At 37.7% G+C, this 25,677-nt stretch overlaps 1 protein-coding gene across 6 annotated transcripts in view; it reads right to left on the reverse strand.

Annotated features, from left to right (window-relative positions):
* Nucleotides 1-25,677, reverse strand: part of PTPRM (protein tyrosine phosphatase receptor type M) — a 471,605-nt gene that overhangs the window by 282,743 nt on the left and 163,185 nt on the right. For all 6 annotated transcript variants that reach the window (XM_081950797.1, XM_081950796.1, XM_081950795.1 and 3 more), the window contains exons 3-5: nucleotides 20,203-20,471; nucleotides 10,643-10,721; nucleotides 9,179-9,294 (exon numbers count right to left, since the gene is read on the reverse strand). In XM_081950797.1, the coding sequence (XP_081806923.1) occupies nucleotides 9,179-9,294; nucleotides 10,643-10,721; nucleotides 20,203-20,471 (464 nt within the window). The remainder of the gene's footprint in view (nucleotides 1-9,178; nucleotides 9,295-10,642; nucleotides 10,722-20,202; nucleotides 20,472-25,677) is intronic.

Consider the following 25,677-nt stretch of genomic DNA (forward strand, 5'->3'; position numbering starts at 1 on the left):
TGAGCTCCAAAAGTGCATTTATTCCTCATACGTAGTAAACAAAATAAAATAAAAACAAAAACAGATAAGAAGAATAACATAAAAAAGAGTATGGAAGTGAAAGATTTGTTGCAGATGTTCTAGCTTCTAAAAACAAAATAATGTTATCAATTTAATTAGAAGTATTAGTATATTATGTGACTCCATCAGGGCTTCCTGGCATAGTTTCAGTATTAAATGAACATTGATTATACTCATTTTTGCAAATCAGTGATATGAAAAACTCCCAAATGAAACATATTACTTAAACATAAGTAATAAATCATCACGACCTGATTCTTTGTTTCATTCTTTGGGTTTATATGTCTTGTTGAATTTGAAAAGCTGATACAAACTATATCTATAAATAAGATCAAAAGCAGTACAAACAATTGACAACATGACATAGTACTACTCCTTTAAACAAATATTTCCCGCAAGAAGGAACAGACACAAAACATCGTTCGTTCAGATATTTCTGGACAAACCCAGGTTTTTATGGCCTTCAAAGAAAAGTTGAAACCGTACAGACTCTACAGACTCTCTCTTAGCTGAACTGGATAAAAACTGGATATCACTTTCTATCATAAGCAAAAATAGTACTTTAGAATTAATGTATTTTAAAATGTAAATAGAAGTTCTTTTACACTCCTTCACATTTTTCACTGCCAGCTTCAGGCAAACTGCCTCATTCACTTCAGACTGTCAAAGACAAGAACAAAATAACTACCGTAAGCTTTCCCAATAACTTTTAGTACTGCTTCATTTTCTAAATAAATAAACTTTTCCTTGAAGAGGACATTCCTGAAGCTTTTCAATTTTTAACTTTATTTCTGCTCTCTATATTTGGGTAGATTGGCAGTATTTTAAACCCATTTGCATGTCTGCAGTTAATCTGCATAACTGCAACTTGCAGCTCTCCTCTCACTATAAATTACACTAAGTTAAGTATATTTGGAAATATCTCTAATGCAGTGAGTGATTTATTGCAACAATTCAATTCTTGTGTATTATCCCATTAGTATATGAGTGCAATTTAAAGCTCTTAAACCCAATGGGAGGTTTTATTTTGCTCACTGACTTAAAGAAATAATGATAGCACTCTTCTTTTGCTGCAGTTCATGCATCCTTCCCTAAGATTTATCTCTGATTTGTAATATAACATGTTCTCAATATTAGAACATTACCTTTAATCTAGTTGTATGAACTACTATACTAAATACTATACAGTATATGTAAAGCAGTTTGAAATCTGCTTAACAAAACTTCCAAAACTTCCAGCTCTAGATTAAGATGCTACATTAATTGCAGGCTACATCTTGACTTGTAATCTCTATATAACCAGAAAGAATGACAAATTAGTATTTCTGTAGTATTGTCCTCTATAGCATTGTGGGTGATATTATATAATAGTGTATATTCACCTTATTTAAGATGTATCTCAAAATTTGAAGCTACCAAATAAGCTAATGCTTTCATTTCTTGTTTCTATTTCTAAATGTTTCTAAATTGATTTCACTTCCAATAACCACCCAATGAACATATTTGTAGCCCACATATGAAATGCCTTCTGCTTCTATGAACTTTCTAATAGCAACCTTTTCATTTTATTCAAAGTACAATCTGTTTTGTTAAATACATTCAATGTTAACAAAATAATATTCTTTTAAATCTGTTTAATCATAAAAATAAACCTGTTTTGCCAATGAAACTTGCACAGATAAACAGCAGATGTATTGCAGTGTTTTCAGAATGTTGCTTTCAAAAATATTTTGGCAGTCAGTTAAAAAGGTTGTATTTCTATTTCTAGAGAAAGTAACATTAACATACGTATATGAATCTGAAAATAAAAATCTATTACTTATTTATTTATTTGGCAAATTTATATGGCTGTCCATCTCACAAACTAGTGACTTTGAGTGGTATACAATTAATAAGTAACAAAGAGTTATTATATACACAGTAATGTGAAATCACAGCTGCCAGTTCTTTTGCTGGTGTGGCCTTCATATGCAACATTTATCCCAAGAACCTAGGAGGTGATAATGTATCGGCATGTTTGTAGTTCAAAATGATGTGGCCTCTTGTACGGTAATTGAATTGAAACATGGACATTTTGTTAATGGGCAGATTATGTCCAAGTTTCATTGAAGACTTATTGGTATGGTACCCAGTGTGCCGATAACCACTGGGACCACTAAGGTTGGTCTATGTCATATTTCATCTTCAATTTTCAGATCTTGATATTTTGTGATCTCCAATATTTTGTTACTATCCCCTGGTATTGCCACATCAATTATCAACACTTTATTCATTTCAACCACAGTTAAATATGATGTGTTATGAGCCAAGGCTTTATCAGTTTCTATTCAGGATTCCCATTATATTTTAATCTGCCCATTTTCAACTATTTTTTTCAACTCTGTGTTCCATCAATTTTTGCTTACTGGAAAACAATAATTTTACAGATGTTCCAATGGATCATTTAATCTGCACACTGTCATTTACAATCAGTTTATGTGATCTTCTTGCACAAGGTGAGTATATGATCTACTGTTTCTTCTGCATTTTGAACCATTTGATGATTTTTCAATATCTGTGCTAAAAATTCTTACATTATTTGTCAACGACTGGATTTCTACTTCTGATTGTCCATATAAAACTAATGAGATGTATTAGTAGCATTTTTTGATACTTGATAGTCAAGATTTTTTTTCTTTAAAATCACTGAAACTGGGATCATAGCAGTGATAAATAGTAAGGGTAATAATGAGTCATCCTGCAAAATGCCTCTCTTAATGTTAGCCCGTATTTTTCATTTCATTTTTCCATTTCCACCACCAATTCTGTCTTCTACTGCTTCATTATTTTTTATATAAACATTCTTACTGACACCAATTTCCAAGTATCTGATGATCAAACTATGTGGTAATGAATCAAATACCTTTTTATAATCTATCGAGAACATACAATGTGTAAATTGATCTTTTTGCTTTTGCAATTCTCCAGAACTATTTTATCAACTAGAAATTGATTTTCCTTTATTTCCCTTTCTCTTCTACTGAAAGGATGTTATTTTCTTCAAGTAGTTTTGGATGCAATAAAATTATATTAGGTAATCTTGGATGTTGTCCCTATCACACCTGTAATTTAAATATTGTAGGCAAGCAAGTTATCAGGCTATAATTTCTTGGTGTCATCCCTTTTGCTGGGTCTTTCTGAATCAGGTACATTTGGCCAAGTATTAACCTGTCATTGATGTCTTCTTTACAGAATACTTTATTAAACTATTTAGCTTTAATTAGATGTAACTTAGTCAGATACATGAACCAAAAGCCATACAATTGATCACTTCCAGGAGATGTCCAGTTTTCCATCCTTTTTGTTCAATTCTTAACCATTTCTTCTGTTATTGTTATTTCTTCCATTTAATTTTTACGAAATTCATCTTCAAATTCAAATCCACTTATCCAGCCAGCATTTTTATTACTATTTTTTTTAGTTTTCTATAACTCTTACCAAATTGAGATTGATATACTGTGAGAAGGACAGTACTATATATACTATCTGATATAAGGCCCTAGTCACACGCTCATTTCAAGCAGAAATTAAGGCTTCAAATGAATAGCTTGCTATGTTTCAGCTAATTGAAATACCTATGAGTCCATTAGGCATCTGGAGCAGACAGATATAATACATTTTCAATTCCCACCCCCATCCCGCCTACTGGAAACAAATAGTACCTATAAACTGAAAAGCAATCAGAGAACAATCTGTTCCTGACCAAGTTCATGTTGCAACTACCCAGAGGAATAAAACAATTTAGTAAGCAACCGAAAGCATCAGTTGAGCCTTCAATAATTTGGGATAGATTCATGGTTTCCAGTGGCCATGAACTTCTGAGTAGCTTCTGATTCAATATCACCAAAGGGCAAGTTAAAATCCTCAAGACCTCCGAGAGTTAACTGCCAGTCACAATGGAGTTGGACTACTCAGGCAGGTAAGTTGCTGTGCATCAGGAATGCTGAACAACAACACTTAACTGTCAGCTGAAAATCAACTTTAGCTATTAAATCTAGTACACTGGTACCTCAATACTCATCACTCACTGGTTCTGGGAGACATAACAAGTACTAAAACTGTTGAATGCCAAGCAAACCACATGGCTTACCACATGACTTAACAATTGTGGCAAGAAAGGTAATAAAATGGGGCCAAACTCATTTAGCACATTTTTCTCTTAGCAACACAAATTTTGGGTTCAATTGTGTCCGTAAGTCTAGGATTACCTCTATAGCAGGCCTGTCAAACTGTCAGCCCACAGACCAAATATGTCATGTGCAGACCACACCTACCTCACTTCCACAAAAGCAAAAAAATCACAATATGTCGCGATCCAGCCTGTGATGAAATGACACCCGTGCTTTTTAGCCAAAGTTACTGGCATTAACTGTAGCTATGCCACATGTAACGTTCTTTGCAAGTGGTAGTATCATTTTTCCAAATTATGCTCACTTAGTTTTGACAACCCAAGCAGCGTTTTGTTAAAACAGAAAAATGGGAAGAGTAAGTTAAACAGACAATTATTTTATCTAAATTGTTATGAATACTAGTATTAAAATCATTATGATTTATGCTGAAAACTTTAGTTTGACTGTTTTAGACTTTAAAACCCCTAGTTCCAAATACTATACAACTATGTCATAATAATTGTATAGGAAAATACAGAATGAAATTACATAAAAGTAATTATTAATAAGCATTTTCACAGTAATTTATAAGACAATTTGATCTGAAGTAAGATTCCTAAAATAAACTGATTTATCCAACAATTTTAGCATGCTCCTTCTGACAATTCTTCTTCTTTGAGATACACCTGTTTTAAAATAGACTTTACTAATTTTAGATATTGGCAGAAACGTTACAATTGTAAACCTGATGCCCCCCAAAACATGCACCACTGTACATGTATATTATTTAAAACTATTTCATACTCATTTTTCAGCAGTGTGTAATATATACTATAATTATGTCTGGAAATAAAACATTTCAATTGTAGAAAAAATGCAACAGAAATACCCTGAGTTATTAAGAACAGAAAATGCATGAAGCTACTAAGGTATTAAGGTACTTATTTATTACTCATTCGCATCAGCTATGGAGAACATGAATTTCTGTTAATCATTAATCCTGCTTTATGCTCTACTGCATCACAAAAGCTTTTGGATTTTGAATCTCTTACCTTTTTTTTCCTGTGAACATGAATATGACTTGCAGTTTAATGGTATTCACTGATAGCCACTTTCTGGCTTAAGTGATTATTTTACTTTTCCATTACTAAGTGGATGCTTTTAACCTCTCATGGCCATGTATGCTAAATAAGAAACGGTGCATTAAAGCAGACTATGGCTCCAGTAAGAAAGAAACAGCAAGGTATCCAGCTTCAAAATAGGACTAAGAAAAAGAAGCTCAGACAGACAAGCTGCATAAAGAGTAAAATACAAAATCAGGTACTACTCACTTTAAATGATGTCATTAAAACAAAATAAAATCACTGCCTAGCACCACTGAAAGACTATTCTTTTTACAACATAAAAACATGCAGTAAAATAATCAGTTTCACAAACTTGCTTCCGTTTCAACTAAGGAGCAAGAAGCCTATATTGTACAATGGTTTACTTGAAGTAACAATCTGCCTCCATTTCTGCAGGTCAGATATAATCTATCAATATCTCTAGTGATATACTAGTAAAGTATAGTGAACAGTCATCCATTTGCTTGTTTTTCAGTCCTAACTGTCCACTTCAGCTTGTGTCCAGTTAATATAATTATTATTTATTAAATTGATATTTCACTCAACCCCAGTGACTCTGGATGGTTTATAAATTGTTAAAAACAAGCAACAGAGCAAAAACAAAGAAAAATATGGGAGGAAAATAAATCAAGAGGGGAACCAAATGGAAGAAAGGGACATCCTTCCCAAACGTCTATGCAAAGAACTAGTTCTTTAAGGCCCTTTGAAATAGCAGATGGATGGGACTGCTTGAATTTTGGAAGAGGACCTCATTCCAGAGGGCAGTCACTGTAACCAAGAGGCATGCTTCTGAGAACCAGATATCGTTCAGTTAATGGAACGTGGCGCATGCTAACCTACCAGATTGAACAGGCCAGGCGGATACTGCGTAAAACAGGTGGTTGCTCAAATCAGCCTCATGACATGTGGGACTTTAATTAGCAACCAACACCTTGAATCACACCCCGAAGCAAACTGGCAAACTGGCAACCTCGAAAAGCAGAAGTGTTACAGGGATATACATTACTGCCTGCCCCAGGTGAAGCTTCGGGATCATCTTCACGTAGAATATAATACACGGTAGCCAATCTGAAGAACCCAGTCTAGAAGAGGGTACAACTGGTGCATCAGATAAAATCAAAGGCTTTCATGGCTGCAGCTGACAGCATGCTAATTAAGCGACCTGCTCATCAAGCAGGTGCTTCGAGTCCAGGATTGTGCACCTCCAAATTGTGCATCTCTTTTGAATGGGAGAGTTTCAAACTATCCTCAGTCAAAATGAGAGTATCCCCAGATGTGTGCACTCCGAATACCCACAGCACATGGGCTTGGTAGAACTAAGTCAGTGATAGTTCCTCTTCATCCAAACCCATACAGCCTCAAAGCACTGGGACAGGACTTGACAGTATCACTTGGCCAGCTCAAAGCCTAAAGACGTAATTGGATATCATCAGCATACTGATGATACCAAACTCCAAACCGGCAGATGAACTCACCCAGCGGTTTCATGTAGATGTTGAAAAGGAGGGGAGAGAGAAAAGAACCTTGAGGCAACCACAAAGTAGAGTCCTAGGGAACGATCTCTCCCCGCCAACCAACACTGACTGGAACTGGCCCTGGAGAAAATAAAAGAACCACTATAACACGCTGCTCCCAATCCCCAACGCATGGAGCCATCTCAGAAGAATAGAATGGTTTATGGTATTGAAAGCCACCAATATACCTAATAATATAGTAATGGCATGCTATCGAAGCCTAACTAGATTGCTGAATCAGGTACTGGAAACAGAAAGTGTTAAATGCCACTGCACCACCCATCAGTTACATAGCCAAAGAAATGATAACTATTTAGGAGGAAGAATCCTGAACTCTTTTATGCATCACATGATTCAGTGCTATCCTAATCATAAATTCTTGGAGTGAACAAACACACTGTAACCAGGGATTGGAAAAGCTACGGAAAAGCATGCTGAAAGCGCTATTTGTGCATGTCCTTTTTTTAGAGCAGTACAACTGAACTATTATGGAACATTCTTTGTAGACCTATCTATGAAGCAAACCATCAGAGTGCGAAAAAAACCTTAATTGGCTAGTGGCCTATGACAGCTATATTATAAAAAGGCTGTGATTGTTTCTAGGACCTAAACACTTTTTAAAAAGAAAAATATTACAGAATATAGCAATTCTAAAATTTCATTATACATTAGAATAAAACTGGTTAGTTTTCCAGTTTAAAACTCTCCTCCAAATGACTATTACTTCGTTGGCCTAAATGCAATAACAAAATTCTAAGCAAATAGAATGAGTTTATTATCAAAAAAATCAAACTGCTGGACTCAAGGTAGACTGGCAGTACCACTGGTATTTCTCTCTGGAGCTTCTCAACTGACTTCTCTTTGCTAGGAAGTTTCTTAGAATTATTTCTTTCTGAACTCCAAAGGAATTAAAGAACCTTTGAAATTCCAACTTCATCCTTTTTTCTACTTCTTTCACAGAGTCCCACTCAGTAAGACTGTGAGATGCTTAATATCAGCTGCAGGAAGAACAAGATCCAGGTACATATAGTATTATATACAAATGTATAACTACTATGTAAATAATCTATATATTACAGAAACTCTCCTGTTTGAAAACTTCAATTGGGCAAAATGATGCATCATAGGGCAACATTTTTTTGACCTTTCTCCCTGCCCCTCTTGGTGCAATAATTGAGTTCTTCATTCTCCCATTATGCTGGCTACTACCCTCAAGGAGTGCTGCCTCAAACCCCATGGCACACCAAGTCTCCCTGTTGCCACAACGTGCCAAGCAGTCCCATTGTCTCAGTGTGCCAAAAAAAAAAAAAAAACCCCTAGAACTGCGGTATACCAAGAAGCCCCATGCCTGCACAGCTCTGGAGCTGCTTGCCATGCCTCAGCAACAGGGCTTCTTGCTGAAGTTCTGAGGCTATAAGAACATACATATATACATCATTTTGTTTTCCTATTTAAATACAATTTCCATATATTAGTGTACAATTCAAGTAAGTTTTCCAAAGGTGCATGATTATACACACACACACACACACACACACACACACACGCACACGGGCAAAAAAGTATTTAGTCAGCCACCAATTGTGCAAGTTCTCCCACTTAAAAAGATGAGAGAGACCTGTAATTGGCATCATAAGTAGACCTCAATTATGAGAGACAAAATGAGAAAACAAATCCAGACAATCACATTGCCTGATTTGGAACGAATTTATTTGCAAATTTGTTTTAAAAAAACTAGGCATCTTTCAGGGGATGGTGAAGATTTGTGTTAATGTACAGTAGTCCTAAACTTACTACCATAATTAAATAATGGTTGTAAGTTGTTGCAGTTGTAAGTCGATACCCACATGACTGGAATTTTCTGGTCTTTTGGGGGGATGGCCGTTAAGCAAATACTATAATTGTTAAGCAAACATTGATGTCACTTGAATGGGTAGTTTCGGGAAAAACTGGCAAAAGTCATGTAACCACAAAATGCCACAATTGATTCTAAAGCTGACCCACCCAACATGTGGTCACTTGGCTGTGAGAGGGCAATGGTGAAATCATTTACAATGACCCAAGGTGGCTTTAGGGGTTGTTAAGCATCTGTTTCCATGGCTGTCATAACACTGAACAGTTGTAAAATGACCAGCTCTTAATCAAGAATACCTGTAATCTCTTTTCCCCTGCTTTTAATCACTGAATCAAAATATAAAAAGTACTAGTGTCTATTTTGTTAGTGCTCATTTGCCATACAGTCCTTCTTGACTTTTGGATAAGTAAATAAACCAAACACGTCTTCAAAAATATCACTTTGGTAGAGAAAGAAAAGGAAAACAAATAAGATTACCTGTAGCCAAAGCTTGTTTCCTTGAATAGTCCTACCATTGGCGGTGCAATGAAAAGTAGCAAACTGGCCAGCGTTGACTTCTACACTCTGGAGGCGCAGGAAATGAGGTGTGCTGGCTGTTGAAAATAAAAAAGAGGCAAAGGAAGAATCATATTATTGCCAATGGCAATAGCACTTAGATTTATATACTGCTCCACAGTGTTTTACAGCACTCTCTGAGAGGTTTACAATTGCCCCCAACAATCTGGGTCTCATTTTATTGATCTCGGAAGGATAGAAGGCTGAGTCAACCTCAAGCCCATCAAGATTGAACTCAGTCTGTGGGCAGAGATAGCCTGCATTACTACATTCTAACCACTGCTCCATCAGTGCTCCTATTAATCCCACATTATTCTAATTGTTTTTTCTTACTCGATTTTTCTAAGAATTGCTTTCACAGAATAGTAAAGTTGGAATGAGCCCTTCAGATTTCAGTAAAAGAATTCAAATCCTATTTTATTTTAAACATTTTAATAACATATTTATATTGTGAGCCAAGAAATCCCAACTGAAATTAATTTTAAAATATTTATTTCTAATTATTCGTAATATTGCATATTATAAATATATTTTACATTGCAATTATTTCTTTTTTACAAAAAAAATCTAAGTCCTAATGACAGAACAATATTAGCTATCTGTTTCTATTGAGCAACAAACTATTTTGGCTATATAACTGTCTTGTAAAACATTTCCATAAAGATTGTACTGAAATCTAGCTGATAAAAGCTATAACATACTGAAATCAGTTATCTGGCAAGAATATTAAGAAATTATTCTTGATTGCTCTTTTTATACTCAAAGAAAGGTAGTTTATATATAGATAAATTATGGAATAAGTAAAATCAAGCCTCCTTCAAGTTGAGTTCAGTTCCTATTGATTTCATGAACAACACGTATAATTTTCTTGGAAAAAGTATGGAATGTACTGTATTTGTTATGATCTTCTGGGATGTTTTGCAACTCCTCAATCTAGCCCACAGTCTTACAATTCACTAGGGGGCTCTCCATGAACCTCTATAAGTAGGTCTCACACTGTTTTAAGTTAGGAATGCACATAAGGTCAGCCAGAAATCGCTGAGACATTTTAGAACTAATATATTTTACTGCTGGGAATGATCAGGAAATGCATGTAATATAGATCCAGTATTACTGCATTGCTGGAACAATGCTTTTTCCTTTTTGAAAGGCCAGGATCCTGCTCCAATTGCCTTTGAAAGTTTATGTAACATGAACTTAGTCTCCTATCATCAGCTAGCAGAAAGTATGCTTTTCAACGATCTTAGAAAATTTACATGGTTTTTTTTAAAGAGTTCTAGGCCCCTAAAGATTTAAATAGGCCCTTTATTTGTGGCTCAGAATAAAATAATGACAGATTTATTCCAACAATATTTTGAAATAAGTGATAATGTAATATTCACTTACTACATGGATGACTTAAAACCTTCACATCATCAATAGCCAGATATCCTTGGTGACCTGAAGTGATAACTTCAAAAACTACCTGAAATATGAAAAAGCAAGTAATATCAATAAACCTAGTAATAGCGTTATGCTTCTGAAAAGTTAGCATAAATACAGCTATTTATTTCTTTAAATAGAATGTTGACTATTTTAAATATATAAATAGTTAAGCATTTAAAATAATCCAGGAAAAGATAGGGATTCAAATTTACATTCATCAATAATTTTACCCATGTACAGGTTTACTGGCTGTATTGTTACTTGCAGCTAATTTTATTGTGCTAATTCAATAAATAAAATACTCCTCCAAACATTTTGTGTTTATCAAATTTATACCAGTTTGATTAAATATTAGGCTAAGAATTATTTGGCAGAGTGTATCTTTTGTGCTCAATATGCAATTTTAATCCCAGTGGTATCAACTGAACAACAGTATAACATTTTTTTCACCAAAGTACTATACTACTATTGCTGCTGATATTTCCTGGTTTCTTAAAAGTTATATTAAGGAAGAATAAAATATTGAGGAAAGGCATTACAGTTCTGTCCTACTCACTAGTCTAATAAATTTTAGCATGAAATCAATGTACGGTAATATATTACAATGAATCTGTATTTCATGTAATATTATTCAGTATATAATTAGTATAACTTTAACTTTAACTTTATTTGATTTCTAGACCGCCCCTCTCGCAGAAGGGACTCGGGGCGGTGTACAGTCATATTAAAAACAATAAATATACATAATATAAATATAAATAAATAGGTGTGGCTGGAGGAGGTAGCAGTAGTTTACTGTACAATAGTTAAAGTTAGATTTAAAATTTAAGAATTTAAAATACATTAAAACACCCCTAAAAACTATCCCAGAATAAAAATCTTTGCCAGGAGGTATAAATGGGACTATAAATGGGCCAGGCCAGCTAATTGGAACAGGTGGGTCTTAAGTTTCTGTCGGAAGGAGCGGAGGTCGGTAGTAGTTCTAATATCGGGGGGGAGGTCATTCCAGAGGGTTGGGCCCATCACAGAGAAGGCTCTACTCCTAGGCGCCGCCCGTTGGCATTGCTTGGTGGACGGCACCTGGAGGAGTCCCTCCCTGTGAGAGCGGATTGGTCGCAGGGATGTATGCGGTAGGATGCGATCCCGCAGGTAACTAGGTCGTGTGCCATGGAGCGCTTTAAAGATGGTAATCAACACCTTGAAACGCACCCGAAAAACCACAGGCAGCCAGTGCAGTTCGCGCAGGAGAGGTGTTATGTGGGAGTACCTAGTACTCCCCATGATAGCCCGTGCGGCCGCATTCTGAACTAGCTGTAGTCTTCGGGTGCATCTCAAGGGAAGCCCCATGTAGAGAGCATTGCAGTAGTCCAGATGGGACGTCACCAGCGCATGAGTGACTGTGCGTAAGGCGTCCCGGTCCAATAGGGGGCGCATTGGCGCACCAGGCGAACCTGGTGGAACGCCCCCCCTTGCCACGGCTGCCACATGGTCATCCATCGACAGCCGGGCATCTAGGAGGACGCCCAAATTGCGTGCCCGTTCCACAGGGGGCAGTTGCTCGCTCCCTATGGCCAGTGATGGAATCCACTGGTTGAACCGAGGCGCCAGTAACCACAGCCACTCTGTCTTGGAGGGGTTGAGCCTGAGTCTGTTGTCCCCCATCCAGACCCGAACGGCTTCCAAACACCGGGACATCATTTCGACAGCCTCGTTGGGGTGGTTTGGGGTGGAAATGTACAGCTGAGTGTCATCAGCGTACAGGTGGTATCCAACCCCAAAACCACGGATGATCTCACCCAGCGGCTTCACATATGTGTTGAACAGAAGGGGCGAGAGGACCGACCCCTGCGGCACCCCACAAGTGAGCGACCTCAGGGTCGACCTCTGCTCCCCTGCCAACACACATTGCGTCCGGTCGGAGAGGTAGGAGCCGAACCACCGTAAAACAGTGCCCCCTACCCCTCCAGCCGGCACAATAGGATACCATGGTCGATGGTATCAAAAGCCGCTGATAGATCTAATAGGACCAGGATAGAGGAGCAACCCCTATCTCTGGCCCTCCAGAGATCATCTACCAACGCGACCAAGGCCGTCTCCGTGCTGTGACCGGGTCGGAAACCGGACTGGCGCGGGTCTAGATAATCGGTTTCTTCCAGGTGCCGTGGGAATTGCTGTGCCACCACATTCTCTACAACCTTCGCTAAGAAGGGAAGGTTGGAGACAGGACGATAATTAGCTAGTTCCGTTGGGTCCAGGGAAGGCTTCTTGAGTAAGGGCCTCACCACCGCCTCTTTCAAAGCGGTCGGTAAGGACCCCTCGCCCAATGAAGCGTTCACTAGACCCAGGAGCCAGCCTCGTGTCACCTCCCAGGATGCCAGGACCAGCCAGGAGGGGCACAGGTCCAATAAACATGTAGTGGCTCGCAGCCGCCCATGTAACCTGTCCAAATCCTCGGGGCAACAGAGTCAAACTCCTCCCAGTGTGGTCCCTCAAGACTCGCTTCTGACGCCTCCTCTGGTCCACTGAAGGGGGTCCATCCACTCCGAATCTGAGCGATTTTGTCCTGCAGATGTTCCCCAAACTCCTCTGCTCTGCCCTGTAAAGGGGCTTCCCGCGGCCTCTGTGATAAGAGGGAGCGGGTCACCCGAAACAGGGCAGCAGGGCTGTTATCGGCGGACGCAATAAGAGCAGCACAATGTCTACGTTTGGCCGCTCTTAATGCCACAAGGTAGGTCCGTGAATAGGCTCTTACCTGTGTTCGGTCAGATTCGGAGCGCGAGGACCTCCACCTGCTCTCTAGGCGTCTCCTGTGGCGTTTCATCACCCTTAGGTCCTCAGTAAACCAAGGAGCCAGGGTGGTTCGTTGCCGCAGGAGAGGCCGCAAAGGCGCAACCCGGTCCAAGGCTCCAGCAGCCGTCCTATTCCAGGCGGCCACTAGGTCCTCCGTCCGGGAGTGGGTCAGGGCTACAGGGAGTGGCCCAAGCTCCGTCTGGAACCTATCCGGTTCCATCAGGCGCCTGGGGCAGAACCATATATATAAAGCAAGAAAGAAAAGTCGGACATTTATGTTTAACCAAGGACCCTAAAAAGTGCACTGTTTGATGATAGTGAAAGCTGGTGGGTAGTCAGGAAAATAAACAGATACGTACTTCTTATATAAAAATATTTTTTTCTGTTTTAAAGGATTTTATTGATTTTTAAAAATTTATGGGAAAGGGTAAGTGGATATACAAAAAAATTTGGCAACTCCATTGTGCTAGAGGTAGAAATCTCTCCAATTCTCACAACTTTTTTAGAAAAGAAAAAACAAAAGATAAAAGATAAGCAGAAACAGCATCTTATTATACAGTATCAACCATGTGTTCAATCATCTCTTTTGCCACTTTCTAATGTATCAACAATTACAATGATATTTCAAATACATTTATTTTTGCGACCTGAGTCTTTCCAATATTGTTCCCTCCCCCCTGTCCCCAGGTGGAGCAGCGGCCCCTCCCTCCTTCATGTCTTGTATATTGTCACCTTTTTCACTACTTCTTATATTTCCGTCCTCTAGGAGGGCACTATGTTTTTTAATGAAGGACTCTGCCTCCACAACTGTATTAATTCTAATTCTGTTTCCCTCCCAGAAGATCAACATTCCTTCTGGCAATAACCATCTAAACCAAACTCCTTTATTATATAATTTCTTTGATAAGGAGGAATACTTCCTTCTCTTATTTTTTTTGGAATTTGCTTAAGAATGGTAATTTCTTTGTCTTTATATTTTAGTGGTTCCCCCCTTTGGGCCCCTAGCACCTCATCCCTTGTGGTCTTCCTATGAAATTTAACATGTACTTCCCTTGGAACATTATGTATTCTGGCATATGCTGAGTTAATCCTGTAAACCAGATCCATATCCCACCACAACTTTCTTTATCTCTCTTAATATATTCTGCTAAAATTGTACTCATGATATCCTTAAGATTTTCATCTTCTATCTCCGGTAGGTTCTGGAATCTGAGAAAGAAGGACATTCTTTCAAGTTCTATCTTTACCATAAAATTTTCCAATTCCATATTCCCCTTCTGGACTGCCCAGCCCGGCCGCACCCTCCTCCAGCACACCAATTCTTTGTTTATTTTCTGTTGTTTGCTGCTGCACAGCTTTAAGCTGTTCTCTAAAATCTGCCACCTCTTTTTTCAACTCGTTTTGTCCCTGCATAAGAGCCTGGAACATTTGTATAACAGGTAAGTCTTTTGAACTCTCTCCAGTCCCTTCTTGTTGTGAGAATGATGAAATTTTTGTCTGTTGAGTCGTAGGGCTGGATGTAAAAGATGTAGGTGCCAAAGCTGCCTTGCCTGAAGGTGGTTTTGTGGGCCCATTTGTCTGAGTTCGGAGATGACTGTAAATCTTTAGCAAAAGAAATGACATCTGTGAAGCGTGCAACCGAGCGAGTCCGAGAAGACAGGCAAATCCAAAAGTGAAAGTTAATCCTCAATCATAGTTCCAAGCCAAGAAGTCACAAGAAAAAAAATATCAAATAATCCAAATCCAGAAACACCACATAACAGGAGAAGCTCCAGGAGTCCTTCAGGAGGGAATAGTAATATAAAGCCAGACTTTCTTAAAAGATAGTTTCAAAAGGCAGACTTCATTTATAAGTGCGAAGAAGAAGACGGAAGCAGGCCATCTTAGCTCCCCCTTTCACAGGGAACCAGGGAGCAGAACATCAAAAATTTCCATAAAGTTTTAAAACAACTCACCAATCCCTCTTGCAATTGTAATATAAATCTTTTCACATTAGTGAAAAGTTAGTACAAGTGACTAATTCAACTTTTTTCTCTCTCTCTCTCCATTCTGAGATTGAGAGATAGTCCAAATGCCGCTTTGCCTGAGAGGGGTGAACCCCCCCCTCCAATCTTCCAACTTCAAATAGATTGAATCCACAACTTACAAAAGGCTGCTGCTCATCAATTAAAAGGGGTTAGGGAGATTGGAGTGAACTTCTCACCTCCAGCACTTCAGCCGCTACTTCTAATTAGTTACTTCCTTCTGGAATCCATTCAGCGAAGGTGCTGCTAAGCACCCCCCACGCTCCCCGGCTCCTGAGGAAAAGCTAGAACCCCCCCCCCATGACTGCCGCCGATCCGGGGGTTCCAGCAAGCCGCCCTATGGCAGGTGGTCCCTCCAAGACCGCCTGTGCTCCTAAAAGGAGCCCATCGGAGAAGCGAGCAGCGGACCAACGTCTGTCACCTTTGGAAACCGGAAGTAATCTCCAAAATATTTTTTTCCTAGTGCACAGTCAAGACAACTGGAAAAATTGTCTTGATAAGCTAGTAGAAAATCAGATTCATAATTCAAAGTCAATGAACTGGTATTACGAACATTAGATTCAAAATAAATAAATCAGGCCATTGTTCTATATCCCTACACCTATTCCTACTCCTAATAAGTAATAAAATCTCTATACTTCAACTGCATTTACTGCAATTGAAAATATCAGTGCAATCGTGCAAATATTTATATGAATCAATAGCTCAGATTTTCTGGAAAGTCAGGATAACATAAGCTGAAAAGAAGGAAGGGAAAACAAACAATGCATTTTTTGTTATTTCTGTATATTTATTAAATTTCTACAGAAATACAATTGTCATGTGGCTTATTGTTCTTTCAAGAGCTGCTATAGCTCATGGATAAGGCACTGACTGATTATTTTTGCATATCCCTATTAATTGACTAGAGAATACTCTATTAGTTTGTAGTGTTTTACACATTCCAAAGTCAAATTAAGTAAGATAATCATATTGCCAACTATAGATATTTGAGTGAATTGGGTTCTAAAAGAGAATCCCTGTGAATGTGTCCTTACTTAAAACAATGTGGTAGCACAGTGGCTAGAGTGCAGTACTGCAGGCTACTTTTGCCCACGCCTGCTGCCTGCAATTTGGCAGTTCAAATCTCACCAGGCTCAAGGTTGACTCAGCCTTCCATTCTTCCAAGGTGGATAAAATGAGGACCCAAATTGTTGGGGGCAATATGCTAACACCGTAAACTGCTTAGAGAGGGCTGTAAAGCATTGTGAAGCAGTATATGTCTAAGTGTTATTGCTATTGTGTTATAGCTATCATATTGTAAAATGTCCTATTTCTATCTCTCACCAACACTGACAGGGTAAGCCACTAGAATATAAACTGAAAACAAACTGCACTCCTTACTTGCACTGATGCTGGTACCTAGTTTGGCTAATGAGATATCTGCAAGAAAACAACCAAGCTCACAGAGAGCACCAAGGGCACCTTATATTTTTGTTTTAAAATAGCACATTTTTGTTGTAACTACGAACAAAAGCCTTTTTCGAAAGGCTTAGACAAAACAAGGGGGGAAATGCTAGAAGCATTTGATGTTCTGTTCGTGCTAATAGTATATTATTTCCTATGTGATTTTCTAGCAGTGTTAGCATTTTTACTCCAAACTGCCCGTCTTTAATTTTAGTATCTCTGAAACATCAAATATGGAAATCAGTCAGCAGATTAGGCAAAGTAGCTCTTTTGAATGGAAAAACTACTATAACCACAGTTTCTCTGATTGACATAGTAGCCATATCAACCAGGAAAATACTGGTTAAAAGACAGATTACATTTCTTTGTGAAAAACAAGCACTGGATGTCTGCCTTAGAGTTATCTTACATCACTCTATCCTGTAGATGCCTGCCAAACAGGAAATAAGGAAGCGATTTAACATTGCACTATCCCTGATCCTCCCTGCTTCAGTGAAGAGCAAAATTAGCTTTTCATTCCTGCCACTTCTCCCTTCTCAATGGAAATGGGGAGGGGGTTCACTTACCACCTTAAATGATTGCTGCTGAAAAATGCGCTAGTACTTTATAAATAACTTGTTAGTTCCACAGAACAAAAGGAATACATGTATTTTCTTTCAGTACATGATCTCATTTTCTAAGCAATTAAAATGCCTGTAGTTCAAAGGTGACTTGTACCTAATCATCTCAATTTATAATAACATTTTGAAAAAGAGTAAGAATTTACTTACATCAGTTTGATTAATTAAGACACTTACATAAATACAGTAAAAAATAATATCAAATAAAAAAAATTAGTCCTTGGATTATTTGTCTCACATCTTGCATGTCCCCTAATCCTACACAACAATTTTACATAACTACATTTTATCTATGCATTTCACATTGTGCTTTGTACTTCTTCTATTGATAAAGAAGAATTTATGAGATTAGTGTCAACTATAGCTTCCAACAAAAAAGTGATTTAATACAAACAGTGAAAATGGGGCTTATGTAATTATGAAGTTGTTTGTACTGATTTATTTTTCAAGGGCCATGATCCTGAACCTATTTATTCCACAAGAATTTCAACAACTCCACAGTAAATTGCTTGTCAGTTAAGGCCACTATTTTGTTCTATTTTTATTCTCAAAGTCTCTGTCAGTATTTTTAGCAGTGGTGACTGAATCTCACTGATTCTGTTTGAATCAAGTGTCTGTCTGTTTATTGTTGGATGTGTACATAAATCTAAGGGATGGCTATTTTTAAATAATGCATAAGAAACTATAAGATGAATTTTTCTGAATGCCAACCAGAATGGACACTTTGTCTAGAGAAAGCTAAATGAAAGCATTATAATACTGCAGTTTCAACAATAAACCTATTTTATTTATATTAAAGTTATATTCATAGCTCTTTCGTAACATAAAAGGAAATAAGATTATGCATTAAACTGCTTGAAGAGAGATAAGTTGGTATTGAACCAAATTTAAACTAAAGTTTGAATTACATTTGATATTAAGCACTCACTATATATCAGGAGCCTCATTTACTTTGGCCATGTCATACGGGGGAATTCACTGGAGAAAGAAATTATGTTGGAAGGGTTAGTGGTAAAAGGAAACCAGGCTGCCAAAGAACACGGTGGCTAGATACTATCAAAGTTGGCACCAGACAGAGAATAGAAAAACTCAAAGAAATAGTGCAAGATTGGAGACCTGGCCCATACAATTGCCAAGAGTCAGACACAACTGAATGGATAACTTCATCATCATCATCATATATAAGGCAATATGTAATAATTAAATATTGATGTGAACCCCTGGAATGTCTTAAGCATTTCATTTATAGAAGCAGCAGTGAGGCTCAGAAAGTTTAAATCTAATTATCATTAAATAAGAATGAAGCTGGAGTTCTCCTAAATATCTCACCTAGAGACTGAGCTCTTATTTTCAAATAAACATGATTAAACATGCAAAGAAATTAACATAAGAAAGAAGATCTGTCCCTTCATTATAATATCCTTCAATCAAAAAGAGTCTACATACATACCTATGCAACATTATTTTTTAGCTGTAGATTTTGAGATTCATAGGATTCATATTATGTTTGCTTTTCAGCAGCCTATTTTCTTTCACATAAAATATAAAATAATGATCTATACACAAAGAATATTGAATAACAAAGTTATGCAAATTGCTTGCATGTAGGTACCTTAAAGGCAAAAGGAAACTAATAGTCATCAGGATTGATAATATAACCAGCTACAAGAAAGGAAATGAAAACCCACTCTGCGTGAAAGTGAATGAAAAGTGTCAACTATCTCTTATAAAGCAGAAGAAATAAAAGTTATACCAATTAAATCAAAGAATTTTTAAAAATAAAAAATAAAAGTGGTGTTTTGAAGTGATCCATTATTAACCAGCATCTGGACATAAGAATAAACATGTAAACAGATCATACATGAGATACATTTAAATTACACATTATCAGGTTTATATTAAATTCAGGTAATATCTAATTCATTCTATATCTAATTAGTTAGCTAAACAGCAGGTTTCAATTTATTCAAGCTATTTTTATGCATTTTTAGTGTGCATCTAGAAGAAATCTCCTGTACTTGTGCAAAACTTACTAGTGGTCCCTTACTGATGGACAGTCTGTAAACAAATCATTAAGAAGAGATTAAATAACGACCTAGCTAAGAACCTTAGATTTAAATGCACATGATTTAACATGAAGAACGATATTGTTTCATATAAGACGTGGCTTAGAGAAAATAATTAATAGCTACAACACATATCTTGAAAGGAAACAATAACAACGTTCATGAGGCCATGCATACTAAGAAGCATTTCAGTAAAAACTTCTAAATATAGAGATATAATACACCACAACATCTACAAAAGTGTGACATACACTGCTTTTAAGATGCTTGGGTCTATTCAATAAGCATTAGTGGGAGTTATCTGCCTGTATTGTCTTCAGGAAAAAAAAACCTCCAAAAACAAAATAAAAATATTTTTCAAGTAGAGAAATTTTGGAAAATGAAGGAAGTAATTTATTGGGAATGTCATCCTTCAGCCTTTTAAAGAAGATATTTTGCTCATCCAATAGACTTTGTAAATAATTTTATATAATAATTTATATAACTCAAATAAAGGCATTAGCCTTGATATAAATTGACTAAACATTGAAAGGGAGGAATAATGTTTCATAAGTGAAAGAACAAAAAAGCAGTACCTGATAAAAGTTTGGCCAAAAGGTGCTGACAGCCAATTCCACTCTATTCCAAATACCAATAGGGGCATCTGAGACATTCCATACTGGATTTCCAAGTTCACCATTATTAACTTTCACATAAACATTCAAAATTCCAGGACTGGAACCACTTTTGCTGGAAACAAAAAAATTGAAATCGATGCAATGTGTGTCGTTTTCCTTTAGTTGTGGTAGCAAAAGGTGGGCCTTTTGGTCAATTCTTTCAGTAGTATTCACCAACATGTAAGATCCTGCAGAAAATAAATAAAAGAAAAAAAGTAATTAGTTGGAGTTTAGATCATGTCCCAGTCCCGATTTCTTCTTCTTTTGCTCTTGTGCAATTTTTATTATTCTACAGAGAAATCTGCAAAATGGTTTGGATTTGAAGCATTTTAAGAATGGTCATTCCAGCAGGGACGTGCGGTCAGGGGAGGCAGGGGAGGCAGAGCCTCACCTCTCTTCATGAAATAATAGTATATAATATAATATGCAGTCACGAGGAGCGCGCAAAGTCCAGCAGAGGCAGGAAGGTTCTCGTCGTTTCCCAGTCGCTTTCGAGGACTGCAGAGCGCGAGCCGGCAGAGCACGCTCAGAAAGGCAGGGAATGGGATCATGTGTGCTGGAGGCTAAGGCAGCCTGAGCCTCCAGCACACGTGGTCCCATTCCCCGCCTTCCTGATGACGTCACCAGCCTCACCAGCCATAAACCTCACCGCACGTCACTGCATTCCAGAATGATCAGAAGAATGTATTTCAAACGTGAAACAATTGATTCAGATTTAAAATACTGAAAATGTTTTCTGTAACCTTACTATCATACAATTATAATATATTATAATTACATATTGCAGATTAATATTGCATTAGATTCTGTAATAATTTCAAAACAGTGGTAGAATAAAGTTTACTTTGGGAATTCAGCAAATAAGTTATTTCCTTAAACCACCAAACTAGAAGTAAGCTTCTACCTAGTTTTTAGATTTCACTCATAGCTGGGAAAGTTAGATATTTCCCCTGATTTCCTATATCTGTTCATTAGAAGAAATAAAATAATATTTTCTTTTTAAAATTTGTTGAATCCTTAAGAATCAAAACAATTTACTCTTGTTATCACTATGTGGATCAATTAAATCCATATACGACAGTATTATACTACATATATATATATATATATATATATATATATATATATATATATATATATATATATATATATATATATATATATATATATATATATATATATATATATATATATATATATATATATATATATATTTGTTTTCGTAGATTTTCACGGGTGTAGGTATGCTGGTTTTGTTGTATTCGGGTCTTTTCCCGTGTAAGGTTGAGATTGTCTTTGCAACGTTTCGGCAGTTTGGTGGTTTAAGGAAATAACTTAAAATTTTAAGCCCACAGCTTGAAGATGGCAGGTGTGATCCTGCCGAAACGTTGCAAAGACAATCTCAACCTTACACGGGAAAAGACCCGAATACAACAAAACCAGCATATATATATATATATATATATATATATATATATATATATATATATATATATATATATATATATATATATATATACACATATATATATACATACATACATACATACATACATACATACATACATACATACATACATACATACATACATATATATATATATATATATATATATATATATATATATATATAACTACTACATATTTATATATATATATAAAATAAAAATATGGTTTTCTGCCTGGATGGTTTTCTGTAATGAGCCGAAGGACAGAAAGGGGGAGTAGTGAGCTCCCTCCCATATTTGGGCATACCAGGGGTTGTAACACACATACATACATACATACATACATACATACATACATACATACATACATATTTGTGCTGATAAATAAATAAAGGGAGACTAGTATAGCTCCATTTCAAGCTATTTAGCTCTCATCAGCTAGCCATACCCTTACTGGGATTTGAACCTGGGCATTTGGGCATACCAGGGGTTGTAACACACACACACACACACACACACACACACACAGGCAGTTCTGATGGAAGTGAATCCCATGTCGTCATTAAAGATGACATCACGTGATCACCAAATGTTAGAAATTGAGAGTGAAAGTTACAAATGGTGATCATATGACTACAGATCCTGCTTCTCTTGTGCTTTGTGAACCGGCTGCCAAATTCAAATCGCAATCAGTGACTGTGGGGATGAACCATTTATAAGTCTCTTCGTTCAGACCAGTGGTGAAATGCTCTGAAGTCTGCTACTCCTTTGCTTTCCTACCAGTTTACTGCACGTGCACTGCAGACGCTACCGCGCAGCACTGAAAAAGGAGGTTTAAGAAGCCTTTTGAGTCTGCAAAGGTAAGTAGAACAGCGAGGGAGGGAACAGCTGTGTCACACAATTTAAATTCACTAGAAAGCAGGGTTTCCTGCTTTCTAGCAAATATAAATTTGTGTCACAGGTGATTGTCACACAGCTGATTGTTGGAACTAGCAATTCTGGTTGCACACAGGTTAGAATGCAGTATTGCAGGCTAACTCTGACCATAGCCCGGTGTTCGATCCTAATGGGGTTCGAGGTTGGATCAGCCTTCCATCTTTCCAAGGTCAGTAAAATGAGGAGCTGATTGTTGGGGGCAATATGCTGACATTGTAAACCGCCCAGAGTATTGTAAAGCAATATGAGGCAGTATATAAGTCCAAGTGCTATTGCTGTTGTGATTTTGGAATACTAATACTGTTTATGACTAGCTAGATTAAAGCCTTTGGGATGTCATGTTGCTGCTGTTATCATATAGGAAAGGAAAACCTAAAAGTGCAGAGATGGAATTACAGTAGGAACATAAAATGTACGAAGCTTGAACACAGGAATGCTCAACACAGTGGAAGCTGAAATGAAATGACTGCACATTGACATCTTAGGCATCAGTGAATTGACATGAAATGGAATCTCTTCAGTCAGAAGATCATAGTATTTATTATTCAGAACATGAAAACCAAAGAGGAGGTACTGTTGCTTTACTACACCTTTTTAAAAGGTATAATAAGAACAGTACTTGATTTCAATTTCATTGAAAGTAATAATGTCAATTAGACTTTGTGGTCATGCTCCATGCTTCAGCTACGGATGCAGACAAAGAGGAAGTTGATACCTTCTATGATAGAGTTAAATTTGAAATTGACAGAACACGGAAACAAAATAAGCTGTTGTGATATGATACCGAAATGCTAAAGTTGGAACCATGAAAGATGGAAATGTAGCTGGACTGTATGGCTTAAGGAACTGAAATGAAGCAGGAGGTAAGGTACAAATTTCTGCCACTCCAATTATTTTTTCATAGCTAACGCTATCTTATAACAACCAAAACTATGCCTCTATACATTGGACATCGCCAGATAAGAATACGTAAAAATTAAATTGCCTCTATTATTGCTAAGAGGAATTGGGGGTAATTATACCCCCAAAGAGTAATTATACCATTAAGGACTTTGCCAGGTGTGGACTATGGAACAGATCCCAAACTTCTCATGTGCAAGCTCCGATTGAAGCTGAACAACAACAACAAAAGAACAATAAGTAGAAATTCAATCGGTTTCCATGATATGAACCTAAATTTATACCCACCATTTTCAAGGAGAACGTCAGGAATTGCTTTAAAATCCCGAACTTCATTGACAGAGAACCAGATAAATTATGGAATGAACACAAGAATTTAACAAGTTCCTCTGAAAACAACTTCAGAGAGCTGTTTTCTAAAAGATACCAATGGACAGATAGTAATCAAATGAAAGGAAGATGGAAGGAATATGTAATGATAATAATAATAATAATAATAATAATAATAATAATAATAATAATAATAATAATAATAATAATAATAATAATAATAATAATAATAATAATAATAAAAATATTTATTTCTTAGCCGCACCCTCTCCCGAAGGACTCGGGGCGGCGTACAATAAAACATAGGAAATAAATATATAAACAAACATACATATAACAAAAACGTATACCAAGACATATACATATACAAGGAGGAGGTGAGCTGATGAATAAAAAACAATTAAAAACACAATGTTTAAAAACCCCTAAATAATTTAATACAATTAAAATACCCCAAATAAAAAACCCGTCAGGAGCGATATAGTTGGATCAAAGTTGAGCCAGGCCAGCTACTTGAAATAGGTGGGTCTTGAGCTTTACACGAAAGGAGCGGAGGTCAGAGGTATTCCTAATATCCGGGGGGAGGTCATTCCACAGGGCTGGGCCCGCCACAGAGAAGGCTCTACTCCTAGGCGCCGCCCCTCGGCACTGCCTGGTGGACGGCACCTGGAGGAGACCCTCTCTGTGCGAGCGGATTGGTCGCAGGGATGTATGGGGCAGAATACGATCCCGCAAGTAACTAGGTCCTGAGCCATGGAGCGCTTTGAAGATCATTATCAAAACCTTGAAACGCACCCGATAGACCACAGGAAGCCAGTGCAGCTCACGCAGGAACGGTGTCACATGGGAGTACCTAGTACTCCCCATAATTACCCGCGCGGCTGCGTTCTGGACCAACTTTAGCCTCCGGGTGCATTTCAAGGGAAGCCCCATGTAGAGAGCGTTACAGTAGTCCAAGCGAGACGTCACCAGCGCATGAGTGACCGTGCGTAAGGCGTCCCGGTCCAGTAGGGGGCGCAATTGGTGCACCAGGCGAACCTGGTGGAACGCCCCCCTTGCCACGGCTGTCACATGGTCATCCATGGACAGCCGGGCATCCAGGAGGATGCCCAAATTGCGCGCCCGCTCCACGGGGGCGAGTTGGATGCCCCCGATGACCAATGATGGAATTAATTGGCTGAACCGGGGAGCTGGTACCCACAGCCACTCCGTCTTGGAGTGGAGACATCAACATTCAAGATATTTTAGAAGATCTTCCTTACTTACAAGGGCTTCTACTACTAGAAAATGAAATTAGATTAGCAGTTCGGTCATTACCAACTTGGAAGGTTATGTAAATTGAAGGAGTGTGCTGTGAAATATGGCAAGCAGCAGAAAAATAAGTACCATATTTTTTGGAATATAAGATGCTCCTTTCTCTCCCCCAAAAAAGTGTGAAAATCTGGGTGCGTCTTATACTCTAAATGTAGCTCCATCCACCCACTCCATGCGTCACATTTTTGGGTTGTTTCAGTGGCAAAGATCATCACTTCCACTCGGACTTTGATAACAAGCAGCACAGATCTTTTTGTCCATTTAAAACAAATCCTATCACCCTACAAGCATTTAACTAGAGTGAATGGGGTGAGATGGGGGATGATTTTCATGGCAGCAGAAGAGGGACTTGGCACTGAAGGCTCCACTCCCAAGACACCCCAGTCTTCCTACCTATAGCCATAGGCGTTGAAAGCCTGGCTTTCTCGCAGCAAGGCCTAATAGAGACGCAGCATCTCAGTCCTCC

Source organism: Natrix helvetica (assembly GCF_964273705.1).
Source record: "Natrix helvetica genome assembly, chromosome: 4".
Lineage (NCBI taxonomy): Eukaryota > Metazoa > Chordata > Lepidosauria > Squamata > Natricidae > Natrix > Natrix helvetica.